At 39.6% G+C, this 13,128-nt stretch overlaps 1 protein-coding gene across 1 annotated transcript in view; it reads left to right on the top strand.

The window, feature by feature from the left end:
* The window catches only part of ADAM12 (ADAM metallopeptidase domain 12), a 183,633-nt gene that overhangs the window by 43,954 nt on the left and 126,551 nt on the right, over nucleotides 1–13,128 (top strand). The window contains exon 3 of the mRNA XM_069864168.1: nucleotides 2,946–3,019. Within this exon, the coding sequence (XP_069720269.1) occupies nucleotides 2,946–3,019 (74 nt within the window). The remainder of the gene's footprint in view (nucleotides 1–2,945; nucleotides 3,020–13,128) is intronic.

Here is a 13,128-nt window from a genome sequence, read left to right as displayed (position 1 = left end):
CCTATATTTATGCTAATTCCCATTTCACCTTGCAACTCAGTTTTGAAAATATGAATTGTAAGGGGATTGATTGTATTATGGTGCTTCATGAGGTCCAAAATGAGCTTTTAAAGTCTTGTAGCAGAGTGGTGCAAGTGCTTTAGGGAAGACTCCACTACCGCTGCAAAAAAAGTAGAGTATAACATCTGAGTTCATTTCACAAGGATACACATTTTGAAAAAGCGGACACCCCACCCAAAACATAAAATATAATTTCTGAATTATATTTATTTTTCTTTCACATTATGTATGTATAATTTTAAGTGCTTATATATTTCCAACCAACATACCACCTGAACAGTGTGTAATTTTTACAGTATTTATGGTTATAACTGCCAGTCAGAATAAGAAAAAGTACAGTTTCATTGCTTCCCAGATGGCAAAGAAGGAAATGAGCCATTTGTTTGAAAGAAAAATCTACGGTGAAGCAAAAATCCGAACCTGGGTCTCAGGCAAAGCCATCCAGCATCCTAACTGGAGTTATTACTGTGCTCAATAATAAGAAGTTTCAGCTTTAGGAACTCTCTGAGAGATGTTTTTGCCTTGTAACGATCTGTTTTATTCCACAGCTGCTTTTTTAACTTTACAACTTACTAACATCAATTGACTGTCAAATAAGTACCACTGTGAACTCATGAATAAACATAGTTATCATTTACATATTAACACAGAGCCTTTAGCTGAAAAGAATGCATTTGTGCTGCTGCAATATCTTAATTATTTACTGTGTTATTTTGTAATTAATTGTACTTTACTATCTCAAAACTCTATAGTATGTGTATCTTACAGGGTTTGGAACCAATGTGCTAAATTGAAGGTAGTAATCAACACTGCTTCTAAATATTCATGCCAGTAAATGACTCCCATGTGTTTGCTGAATGCCAAGGATAGTCTGAAGCATTTATTTAGCATTCTAGTGGGATCTCGTTTCTGCAAAGTTCACATAGATGCAGAATTTCAATATTGTTGATATTTTGCATGGGGAGAGGGAAAGCATGTTTGAATTTGCATGAACAGTGGGGCAGGACACTTAGAAAGAAGCAATGGTATCTTAGTCACAATCTGTGCTTAATAATGTCTCAGGATGCTGGGGAGTTGTCAGCTATTTATTACTCTAACAAAATTACAATTTTGTTTAGTCTACAACAGCCTCCTCATAATTTTACTTTTTTAATAAACATTTACAATTTTCAAAAAAATTGAAAAATCATTGCATTTCATGGGCGGGGTGCTCTGCCTGTCACGCAGCTGGGGGTTCCATCAAGGCACCACTGGAGCAAATACAAATTCAGACACATTTCTCAATAAATCAATCAAATGCTATAGCCCTACAATTATCCTGCTTCAGTACTACAATTGGCTGACATAAATCTTCAGAAAAGCATATTGAGTGCACAGAAGAACAACTGATTTATTGAGCTACTGTCGGAATTTCATAACAAGGAAATACTGTCTTGCAATCCACTAAGTTTGTTTAATGAAATGTAAGTTAAGTGTAAACAGTCTTAAAATGTATGTCAGTTCTGTCTTTTGGATTAAGAGTAACTAGCATATTGTAAACTGTGCTTTCTTGTTTGAAGTACAGTTTCAAGAGCCTGTATTGGGGCACTGCTCCTTTTGGCAAACAAGTGTTTGCGCCTCCAGCCCCTCCTGCCTCTGAGAGCGAATGGATCACCAGAGTTTTCTGATGCTCTTTCGCAGCTTTCGAAAAAATAGTGTATTTACCTTCAGATGCTTGAGATTAAAAAGGACTTGTTTTATAATCAGGGGAATGGCAATATGAAGATTGCACGCAGTCCTGATGGTGCTGGAAATGCAATCCAGATGTCCTAATCCCTGTTCTGTGTTGGAGCGCAACTGGGATTTCCGTGTGCTCTGCTGTTGATGTCTTGTTTAGAGAATTCTCTTAAATACTTGTATATGTACAAATACTTTTTGTATTTTTCTCGCAGAGGTACCTGGTAGTATTGTTGACTGTACTTTTAACGGTCCCAACACCAATTCTTCTTTTTAAGCTAAAATTTAACTATGCCTTAAGAAAAGTTAAAAAATACATTATTTATCTGTTTGTAAAGATAAAACAGTTCAGCATGCCTGTACTTAGTTTCATGTACGTGATGGTCTTAAATCTTATACACATTTCTACATGTGAATATTTAGCATTCTCAGCCTTACAAGAGAAGGTGTTTCAGTTAGAGCCACAGTGCTGACTGTGATCACTGCACTGCAGCTCTGCTCTTAATGCAGGAGATACTAGCTTTGCACATGGATATCTTAAACTGAAAATGGACAAGCAGATTGTAAACCTGATTACCTGTACCTCACTTTAAAAAATAGTACAACAAGATTGAGCACTAAGAAGAGATTGTATTAGTGTTCATTGTAGTTATGCTATTGTACAGAGAGGAAGAAGAGAAAAATCAAAACTGTATCAGAAGTCTCTGGAATTGATGTGTACTGCATCGCTATGCTTTTCTTCCCAGACAAGATGTTCTCTGATGTGCAAAGTTGCAGGTGATGCAATTGCTTAGGGGCGCACCATGGTGTCTGTAAGACCTGGGTGTAAAATCCTGCAATGCCGTGCTGCCTCTCCATGTTTGTTTGCACTTAGCAGCAGCTAAACAGCTGTGACCACAAACACTTCTCTTTGTAGCTTTGTCTCCCAAGTAGGACCTGGTCTTGAAACAACAGTTGTTGTAAGGCCAGACTGGATGGGGCCTTGAGCAGCCTGGTCTGATGGGAGGTGTCCCTGCCCATGGCAGGGGGGATGAAACTGGATGATCGTTAAGGTCCCTTCCAACCCAAACTATTCTATAATTCTATATGTGTCCAGCATCCTGTCAGGTCAGGATGCAGGATGATGGGCTCTGGGTTTAGACTAAGCCAACTTTCTTTTCCTTTTTCAGAATCACCCAGCACTGCTGCAGTTTGTAATACAAGCTGAAAGTAAACATCTAGTCATCGATCTGGAGAGGAATGAGTAAGTACCCTTGTTGCATGTTCACTTTGTACTGGAGGTTCTCGGAGAAGGGTTATAATTTTAAAATTGATGGTTTATGTGTAACATGGGCCCAAGTTTGCTACCAGTCTCTTATGGAACAGGCCCCTAGCAAGAGAGTTTTGTTACAATTTGAAGTGTGTGTATCTGTGCGCTGCCTGTAGAACAAGAATCTTTGTGGTCATTTGCAATCACATGTGACTGAAAGTGGACGTGTTGCCTCTCAGTGTTTTCCTGTTGATTATTCGATTTGGGTTTTATTCTCCTTTCCTGTGGTAAGTCCTTCTTTTAACAGTAACATGGAAAACCCTACGGTCTTCAGATTTTTTTTTTTTCCTGGAGGATTTATCCCTCCTGGTGCTGCCAGTGACCATGTTTGCTTCTGTGCAGTGGCCGTCAGTGTCAGCTCAAGGAACTGGACTTGTAAATGGGGGTCTCTGAGTTTGCTTTCAAAGGGCTTATGATAGAATATTTGTTCACACAACGCGTGACAAAAACAGACCTTGAGCCCTTACTTGTGGGCTGTAAGTATTGTGTCTTCCTCCATGCGGTCTTGATAACTCCTATTCAAGACCAGAAGCTGTCAGAGAAGGATACCATGGGCAACTGTAGAGGTGGTCCCATGGACAGAATCCCCATAGAGTTTTTAAAGAGAGGTACAGAACTACAGGGAAATGAGGTAATTTCTCAGGAAGTCCATGACAACTGGAATCAAAGTCATCAAAGTCATAGCTGACCTTCAGAATTGTTCTGTAGGTTTCCCTACTGTGAAATGAAGGTGATAGAGGTATTTTTTTACTGTAAATAGAGAGACTGTAGATGTAAGCAGTGCTGCTTTATGTGTTAAGAGGGAAAAATGTGCATGTGAAAGCAAATGTCCAAGGGATGCCAGGTATACGCTGCCTTGGACTGGTGATGAACAACTTCAATGGAATATGTTGGGGCACCTCTTTAGGCCTCTGTAGTAAAACAACACAAAATGTGTTTTATTTCCAGTTACTTGGGTGAAACCTTACATTACCCAGCTGTAATAAAATACAGTTCCCTTCATTATTCAACATCAGGCCCAAACCTTGAGCTGCCTTTGTGTTATTTTTAATACTGCTTACTTGTTCATTTCCTATCCTTGAGGGGTATGTAGATTCCCCATGCACAGGTTGCTCTGTTTCAGTAATTAAAGTAGGATATAATTCCTTTAGTAAACAGGGATTTAACTTTATATTCTCTTAATCTTCGTCAAAGGGTGTGCCTTCCTTCAGGAATGGGAAGTATGCAGCAATTGAGGAAACTATTTACGTTCCATGTCAGCGATTAAAAGAACATAAAACTGCTAATACAGGCTTGCTGAACATACCGAACTCTCTTGTACCTGTAGTAAATTCAGATTTAGAAAATTGTAAGATGCAATCTCCATCTCTTTTAAAAACAATAGATAAAAGTATAGTAAATTAACTCCTAATAGCATCTGTTTCACTAACCAAAGCTGGAGATGTTGAGCTCTGCATCTTAAAAAATATAGTATTTATCAATTGTTATTTTCTAATTTATCTATCTCTATGGTGGAGTGTCCACCAGAAGATTTATATTCTAGAAGGGTCGTATATGATGTTAACAACATGATGTTCTTCGTCTTAGCAGGAGCTTCTAGAAAATATTGTAAAATGCTACAATTAGCCTTGCATGTGTTTGGGATTTGTAGCATGAGGCAGTTTATAGATCCCAAACCACAGAAAATGTTGGTCGTAGTTTTGCAAAATCATTTCTCCCTTTGTTTTTTCTGATATCACTGATTTTGATTTTCAGAAGAAACTATGGTCTGGGTATTGTAAGTCAATGCAGTTGTTGCTTTGGTGGGTGGATGTGGAGGTTTATTTGTCTGTTACCTGTTTCAGTGAATAACAGTGCATCAGTCCGCACGACTGGCATGTGATCCCCCAGGACAGGCAATCTCAAGGCCTTTGTGCTTGTCTGTGGAAGTCAGTGGTTGCATTTTTTTCTGTCTGTAATGATGGCACTGAGCATGTTTTCAGTGGCATGGAAGCACAAGTGGCAGCAGAGGTGAGGCTTTGCAGTATGAAGGCTGCTGCTGCTTCTTCCAGAGGGTCCCACAGATTCATGGAGTGAAATATAATGTCCGGGTGAGAAATGAGAGAATGCATTTCTGCAGAGCAAAGGATGAGGAATAACAGCTGGTGGCAGCAGGCCAGATTGGACCTAAGAGAGGTTGTGGGTTCCAGAGGTGTGAGGTCATCACATACCTGCAGAAGGGAGCAATGTTTCCATGCTGCAACTCCCGTCCCTGAGTCTCCAAGGCTGCAGAGAGGACCAGTAGATGTGCACACAGACTCTGTGTCCTCAATCTTCCTCATGCTGGCATGAAACATGCAGCTCAAATATCTTCAAAGCATTGATGTTGAGCATTGGAATAGCCATTAAATCAGCATGCTTTAGGTAGAAGCAGAGTGTTAAACATAAACATCATTTCTTGAGTAATAAGTGACAACACTTATGAAGCTCTGGTGTATGTGCTGTCATTTTACTGTAGTTTCATGTAAAGCATGTTCCGTCTTGGAGAATGACGGGGTGGACGTGAATGGGACCCCTAAATTACATAATTTCTGCATTGGGTCATTAAAAAAAAAAAAAAAAAAAGCCTGGATGTGATTTTCCATGGTTAGTAGAAAACAGCTGCTTTGAGTAGTCTTGACATTAAACTCCATTTATTGAAAACCTTAGAGATTTTCCAAACCTTGAGTTGTATTTCAAAACATGATTCAGATGCATTAGGGAACCCCAAGTGGCGACTGATGTGTTAAACCATCTGTTATCTATGGAAATATTTAATGTCAGTTTGGTGTTTTCTGATATTTAGACACAGTGAGATATGTTCATATGTATTGGGCAAGATGTTGTTAGTTAGTTCTGGAAGAGTTAACTGGTACCTAACTTTCACAGCTTAGGGTTTAAAATCTTTTCTATGGTTTCCAGCAGTTAAGTTTACTTTTGTACATATTCATTAAATGCTTTAGTGACTAATTTTCAGTCATTGCACATTTGTTATTACAAAACTAGAATTATTTGCCATGAATTCAATTTGTAGAAAACCTGCTAGCGAGCTTATGCTGCAAGTGTATTTCTTACTAAGATTTAGTTGCAAAATATGATTGCACTCTTGAGAACCTTAAGCTCCGTAGTACCTTAAATGTTTTAGAAACACTTGTCATGTGGAAAGATTTCCAGAATCAGCAAATCATCGATCAGCTGCAAAATAAACTACCCTTCACAGCAACTGACTGTACTGGTGTGCATTACATCAATAATACTGATGCACTTCTGTTAAGCAAAGGAAAGTAACGTATGCACATCTAAATTCTCTTAAAGTTGATTGCAGTGTGTGAGTCTTAGAGGAAAGTAGGCTTAGTATTGTGTAAATGAAACAAAAGCCCTCTAAGATTAAATCTGAGTTGGAGAGCGGAACAGTATGTGACTACTGGCTGTTTTTCTGCAACTGGAAACGTTTTACACTCAGTCAGAAATAGGTCTGTATACAGCAAAGTACTTAAGTGTTCTTTTAACTTCAGTATATGAGCAATCCAGGTAAAGTCAATGGAATTACTTATTTTCAAAATTAATTTCATGCTTAAATGATTTGCTGACAAAGGTCATAATTATGAATGTCAAGGAAATATAACTTTGAACAGATGTTAGGGAGATTTTTCAGTGCTGACTCCTGTATATACTTGAGCCTATGGTAGATAAAGATGAAAAACTGAGATAGGTCAATAGCATGTGAAGGCAAGTGTGGAGGTAGGATGGCTTTGCCCTAAAGACACTGACACTGGCAGCATCTCAGGCGTGTCCTGGACAGTCTTTCTGGTGGGAATTTGTTGACCAGCTTTGCAGAGGGAGCAGTGAAAGTACGATCAGTGCAGTTTTGGCTTACAGGCCATTGGCAGTGTCCAGGGGAACGTGGAAATGGGAAGACAAATCTCAAGTGTTTTAGAGAGGGAGAGTTCACTATTCATTTCCCCACAGCTTTGTGCTCCATTTTGTCAGGTGTTTAACACAGCCTTTAACAAAGCAATATTAAAAAGGGAATACAAGAGGCAAGATTTCTGCGTTTTATCCCCTCAGTAAAAATTCTTCTGTTTTATCAGGAGGTGAAATATGTCTCAGGTCATGGTAGAAGTCTCCATCTTATCCTTTAAATCTCAGAGATCTCCAGAAGTTTAGAGCATTTCTGACTGTCCTTCTTGTATGTTTACCACTTCTACATGGAGACACTGTACAAGGGATCCATTGGGATCTAATGGTCCAGTATTGGAGGACATTCTGAAAGCTTAGTTTCAGGACAGAGGAGGTTCCAGTAATTGCTCCCTCAGTCAGAAAAGCAGGCAATAGGCAAAATCTTCATGTATAATACTAATGCAACCTGTTCCAATGAGTTTTTAGTATTCTTTTTTGGTCAAAAGAAAAGTACTATTTCTCTCTTCTCTTCTGTCTGAACTTTGTGAATAGAAGCACAGATCAGTGTGCCAGTGTCATTTGAGCTGAATTAGTTTTGCAGGGGAACAACCCATTTCTATTGCCAAACAAAACTGCTGAAAAATTTTGTTAATGAATTACATGCTTTTATATGATCAAGGGCTTGAAATACAGATAGAGGAAACAAATCTGAACAAACAAATACCAAACAGAGAAACAAGACCTCTCAGAATATACTTTCTATTATAATCCTGTGCTGTCACTCAGCCAAAAAAACTGTGACCCATGACTGTTTTACATGCAAATGCTGGAGCTGGCAGCTGTACTGCAACATTTCAGTGTGAGGTGACAATTGGGGTTTCACCTTAAGTGAAGTAAAAGTATTACTTTAATACAAGTAACATTTTTTCTCTTCTGTAATGGCAACAGTCTGCACTACAGTGAAATGTGAAGGTTCAGCTATTGCAGACACAGTAATGAGATGGTATCAATACGTGGCTTTAAGGGTACAGGTATTTACTATAGCTTCGTGGTATAAGGCTGATATATTTAGTATGGGCATTGAGATGCAAAGTGTTTTTCCTGTGATTGAGTGAATATTAGCATAGGTTGGTATAAGCAATGGTAGTGAAGGTTGTATAGTTGAGGCTACTTTTGCCTGGGTCATTTTGGTGCTGTGCATTGAAGTGAAAGGCTTCAGCTCCATCAGGAGAGAAACTGCTGCTTTCTGGATCTGTTTTTCCTCTCCTGACATAAATACACCAAAAGAAAAGAACAGTGAGAGAAGATATTTATACACTGATATAATATACTGGAAATGGAGAGGATAAGAAGACTGGAATTTCTATTCTGGAGACCTTCTTATGGTCAAATATCATAATCTCTAACACAGCCAAGCTTCTCTTCCCATACACCATAAATCAGTGGGACAATAGCCCTGTGCCAAGTCCCCTGAAGGGAAAAGAGGACTGTGTCCTATTTACAGCCCAAACCCCCGGTCCAGGGAAGTATGTGGGGTCAGGAGAGCTAGTGCTGCTCTGTCCTTGCCCTACAGCCTTGGCACGTGTGATGGACTAGGAGAATGATCCCCTTTTTCAGAGGGGAGAACTGAGATATGGGGAAGCTTGACATTTCTGTATGTACCGTGAAACTACAAACCTTGTGTACATAGCATGCAAAAAAATAAGTCTGATGGGTAGGGCAGGTGCTGTTTTCTCTGCGCAGATGTTTTCCTGATAATGGTAGTTGCTAGTGCTGCATTGGTTGACAGCTTTAAACCAAGTTAACACAAGGTTTTGCTTGTTCAGTGTCTGTCAGTAGAGCAACCCAAGAGCTGTACCTTCCAATTAAATATATAACAATAATGGAGAGGGAAATATACTTGCTGGTGCAATTTAATAAAGAAGTGCCTGCTTTAGATTTCACTCCCCAGATATATTGCAGCAGTAGAATATTATATTTTCAGAACCGTGTTTTAATCTCCCTTTGTACTGCAGAATGTGAGGTTTTCAGCATTTCATTTCGACATTGCTCAGCAGAGAGAGCAGGGAGGAGAGCTGGCTATCAAAAGACAATAGGAATGTGTACTCCCTCCCTCCTGTGGGCAGGCTGGAGTCAGCTTGATCGCAGTGATAACGAACACACAGGCAAAATGTAATCATCTGGGACTGTAAAATAAATAATTAGGGGTGAGACAGGAGATAAAAATTGCTTTCTGGAAACCTTGTAATCTCCTACTGATAGTCATCTGCCAGCCCACGTGGCGCAGAAGCGTTACATGCCTGAGGAGCGGTGGCCTCACAGCCAACACCATGTCATTTTACAGGTTGGCAGACAAAGTACGGGTGCGTCCAGCTGCACCCAGGCTTTGCTCGCAAAGCTCCTGGGTGTTCCTCACATGGTTCTGCTATCTGCTCCTTAGGCAGGTTTCCCGTTGCTTTTGTTTATTGGTTGTTTTTTTTTTTTTAATTTGTTTCTAACAAGATTGAGGCAGTGTTTCAAAAACAGCAAAGGGGAAGCGCTGAATTCTGCTTTGCATCATCAAGCGCCCAGGATATTTTGTCTTTTTGCACAACGCATGTAAAGATACCGGTCCAAAACTGAGAGGATTCTCCTGCTTTGCAGAGACATTTGTGGGTATTGCTTTTTGGCTTCAGAAACAGAGAGGACTGTAAATGAGGTTTTGAGTTAAAATTGAGGCTGAACCTGCTTTTAATGAATTTTCTATTAGATGTTTCCACTTTGATGCTTAGTCCCAGGGGTCCGATGTCTTTGAATAAGAGCAGATATGTGACAGTACATCCAGCATCTCTTTTTGCATCTAGTGGCATTTCTCTGGCACATGCTAGAGTCCTAGGATCTCAGCTTCTCCTGGAGGCTTTGCAGAGAGAAGAACAGTGTTGCCTTCATAAAATTCTATAGGGAAAGATGCCAGCACTTTAATTTGCTTATAGCATTCTCTGTTTCATGTATTTATTTTTAGGCGGTTAGTAAATTCAGAGTACACTGAAGTACAGTTCCTCAGATGAATTCTCCGTTATTTTGTGTTGCATGTGGAAATGAAGTATTCAAAAAGGAACAATTCATTTCTGCTCATAATCCCTGTCTTGGAGCCCAATCCACATCCCTGCCAGGCACTAGGCTTTGCACAGCACGTGCTTCCTGAAAGCGGGCACTAGCTTCCTAGCTTTTGACTGATCTCCACCAAAACTGGCTGTGTATCTTCTTCAGACCTTGCTGGTAGTCTGCAGGGGATCATTCCTAGAAGCATTAACAATTGCTCTCCTTGTCCATGCGTATATGGTGGCAGGAGTCTCCTCCCAAAGCACACCCTGCACTGTTGTCATTGATTCTTTGCTGTGAATACTGGGTAATGGAGTCACATTTTGTAATGGAGATTTGTGTCTATGTATGTCCAAAGTCATGTAAAACAAATTTATCTTCAGCATCTGAGTGAACACCCACTCAACCTGTCCCCTCTGACCTGCCAAAGCACAAACTGCACATCTACAAGGAAGAGGTACAACTTACTTTTTCCCTAAAAACACAGATTTTAATGTGATAGACTCTCTGTGTGTCAGATTGCTGCTGATATTGGCACCTCTTTGTATCATGGTCCGTTCAGGTAATAATCCCTTCCCTGAGTGTTCATTCCTACGATTTTAGCTGGGTGATGTATGTATCAGAAAGGAGATAACAGCAGGAGGAGGATGTCTTGTGTCCTGTCAATACATGTCCCTGTCAGTGCCAAAAGGAAAAAAATGCAAGGATTTGAGGTTTTTTTAGCCTTCTCTTTTGTTGTGATGTTTAAGACTCGTATCCTTAAGCTTTTCTGCTCTGTCATGAGTTTAAAAAAAACTCACTGCACCAAAACCCTAATAATATTGTCACAGTCATGGAAAAATTGCCATGCTGTAGTCATGGAGTTTTAGGTACCTGAAGGTCCCAGAAGACTTCTCCTCTCCAACATCTTCCAACCCAGGTGATCTGTGTTTTGAGGTCCTAGGACATAGTTTTACATCCCTGTAGCCATAAAGCAATAGCTGTTTATGAAGAACTGAATGTAGGAATAGTTTTGAGTGGCTAAGGAGAAATTAGGCATCCTGTTCTCATGAAGATTTCGTACGTCAGTTTCCTTTAAGAATCTGTGTCAGGAATTGAGTGCAGGAACTTCCAAATAAATTGTTATCTTTTTTTTTCCTTTTTTCCATTTTACTTCTTGACTTTTTTTTTTTTTTTTGAATTTATTGCCCTTTTTCAAATTCCCTGGGTGTATATGAATTTCCACAGGCAAAGTAGGGCAGCCTTCCTCATTTTAAGCTTTTCTGTTCTGCCAGGGGTGCAGAGCAGGCACAGACCCCTCTCTAAAAATATTTCTGTTTTCCTGTCTCACAAAATACAGGGGAAAAGGAAGGACAGAAAGAAAAAGAAATAAATGCTCCACATAGACAGGAGAAGGGTATGATCCCTGTATGATTCTTTGGGTACGATCTGATTCAACATCACTGTTGTAACAGTTCCTTCTACATTTTTTGAGAGAGGCTTATGTGACTCAGGCAGAAGGCATGTCTGCAGACCTGCTAGCTGCAACAGCTGCTTCTCTGCATCTACTTATGGCAGGTTTTCCTCTCTAAGAAAAAAAAAAAGGAAAATAAAAGAAAAATAAGGGAAAAAAAAAGAAATTAAGAAAGAGGGAGAGAAGGAGCCAGGCACAAGGTACTTCAAGACAAGAATCTTCTGTGTAGGGCTGGATTCAGAGAAGCAGATACTTTCCTGGACGCTAAATTTGAGACTCTTTCCAGAAAATATCAGTTCCTGTCCAAGTGACAGAGCAGTTTCTCAGGGCTGCAGAGGATGGCAGAAAGCACTGCTGAAGAAATAAATACCCACTTGCAAAGCATGGTGGGGCAGGATAGAATGGCCAGGAGGTGCTCGCACCATGTCCAGCTCTGCTAGCCCCAGGCCAAGCCAGCTCACCTCCCCACCACCGGCTGTCCAACTGGGATGTAGGGCTCATGGTATTTATTTATTTATTTCATTTCCTTTCAGCAAGGCCTTGAGAATTAATTTGTTCACATTTTGAAGATTAAAAGCAGCGTATGAGTGCTAAGTATTGCAATATCGGCCAAGAAGGATGATTCAAAAAGCAGAGCCTATATGAAGAATCTGAGTGTGGAGGAAATACATATATGGAAACATAAGCTTGGCAATAAGGCACTTTTTTCCCCCCTCTCTTTGATGTCTGGCCTCAGTAATCCAGACACATTCCTTCAAGAAATTGGTCCAATTTATTTCTGTGCTTTTATCTTACTACCTGCTACTTGTTCATTTGAAGTAGCTATGAAAAAAATCAAGTACCTGGCTGTGTGTAGAAGTATGCTTTTTGTATGAATAAGGTAATCTGAGTACACTGTAATACTCCCTCTAAATGGGACTGTTCTTGGCAATTTATGCTTCCCGAGTCCTCTCAGGATGAGAGCAGAGCTTGCCTGTTCCTTCATATGACCCACATATTTGCACTTTCTCTGTGTTGTGTAGTCCAGTAAAAGCACAGTCCTCTTCCTATGTGATGCTCTTTTTCCCCTAAGGAAGAAAGAGTTATGTTCAGTTACACCTCAAGTTATGATTCAGTTTTAATGCAGTTGCTATCACGTTACAAATTTTAGCTGACTAGCACTCTAGTGTTTTGCTAGTGCTTACGTATAAAAAGACCATATCTTCTTACAGTTTTTCTGTAAAAAGAAAGAGTAAGAGGAAGTTTGTATCTTCTGTTCTCTGATCAAAATAAGTAAACTTCTGGATTCATAAAAGTTGCATATGACAGTTAGAAATAAAGTAAAGCAAGCCTCCTAGTCAAACTTAATCAGAAATACGTGTATGCAGCCCACTGAATTCAGGGGATGGTTCCCCATTTACATGAGAAAAGCATTTGATAGATACAAATGTTATTTTTAGTCTGGATATTAGAAAAAAAGTGAAAAAACTACCTGAATGGGAACTAAGAAATGAAAGTAGAGCTATTTTTACAATTTACCCTTTTATACCTCTGAAAACCATGGAAATAATAGTTTTCTTTGTTATGTGTAACATCTCAAACGTAGCCTAGA

The sequence above is a fragment of the Phaenicophaeus curvirostris genome, chromosome 9, assembly GCF_032191515.1.
Source record: "Phaenicophaeus curvirostris isolate KB17595 chromosome 9, BPBGC_Pcur_1.0, whole genome shotgun sequence".
NCBI classification, from domain to species: domain Eukaryota; kingdom Metazoa; phylum Chordata; class Aves; order Cuculiformes; family Cuculidae; genus Phaenicophaeus; species Phaenicophaeus curvirostris.
This window is presented reverse-complemented; position numbering and strand designations above follow the sequence as displayed.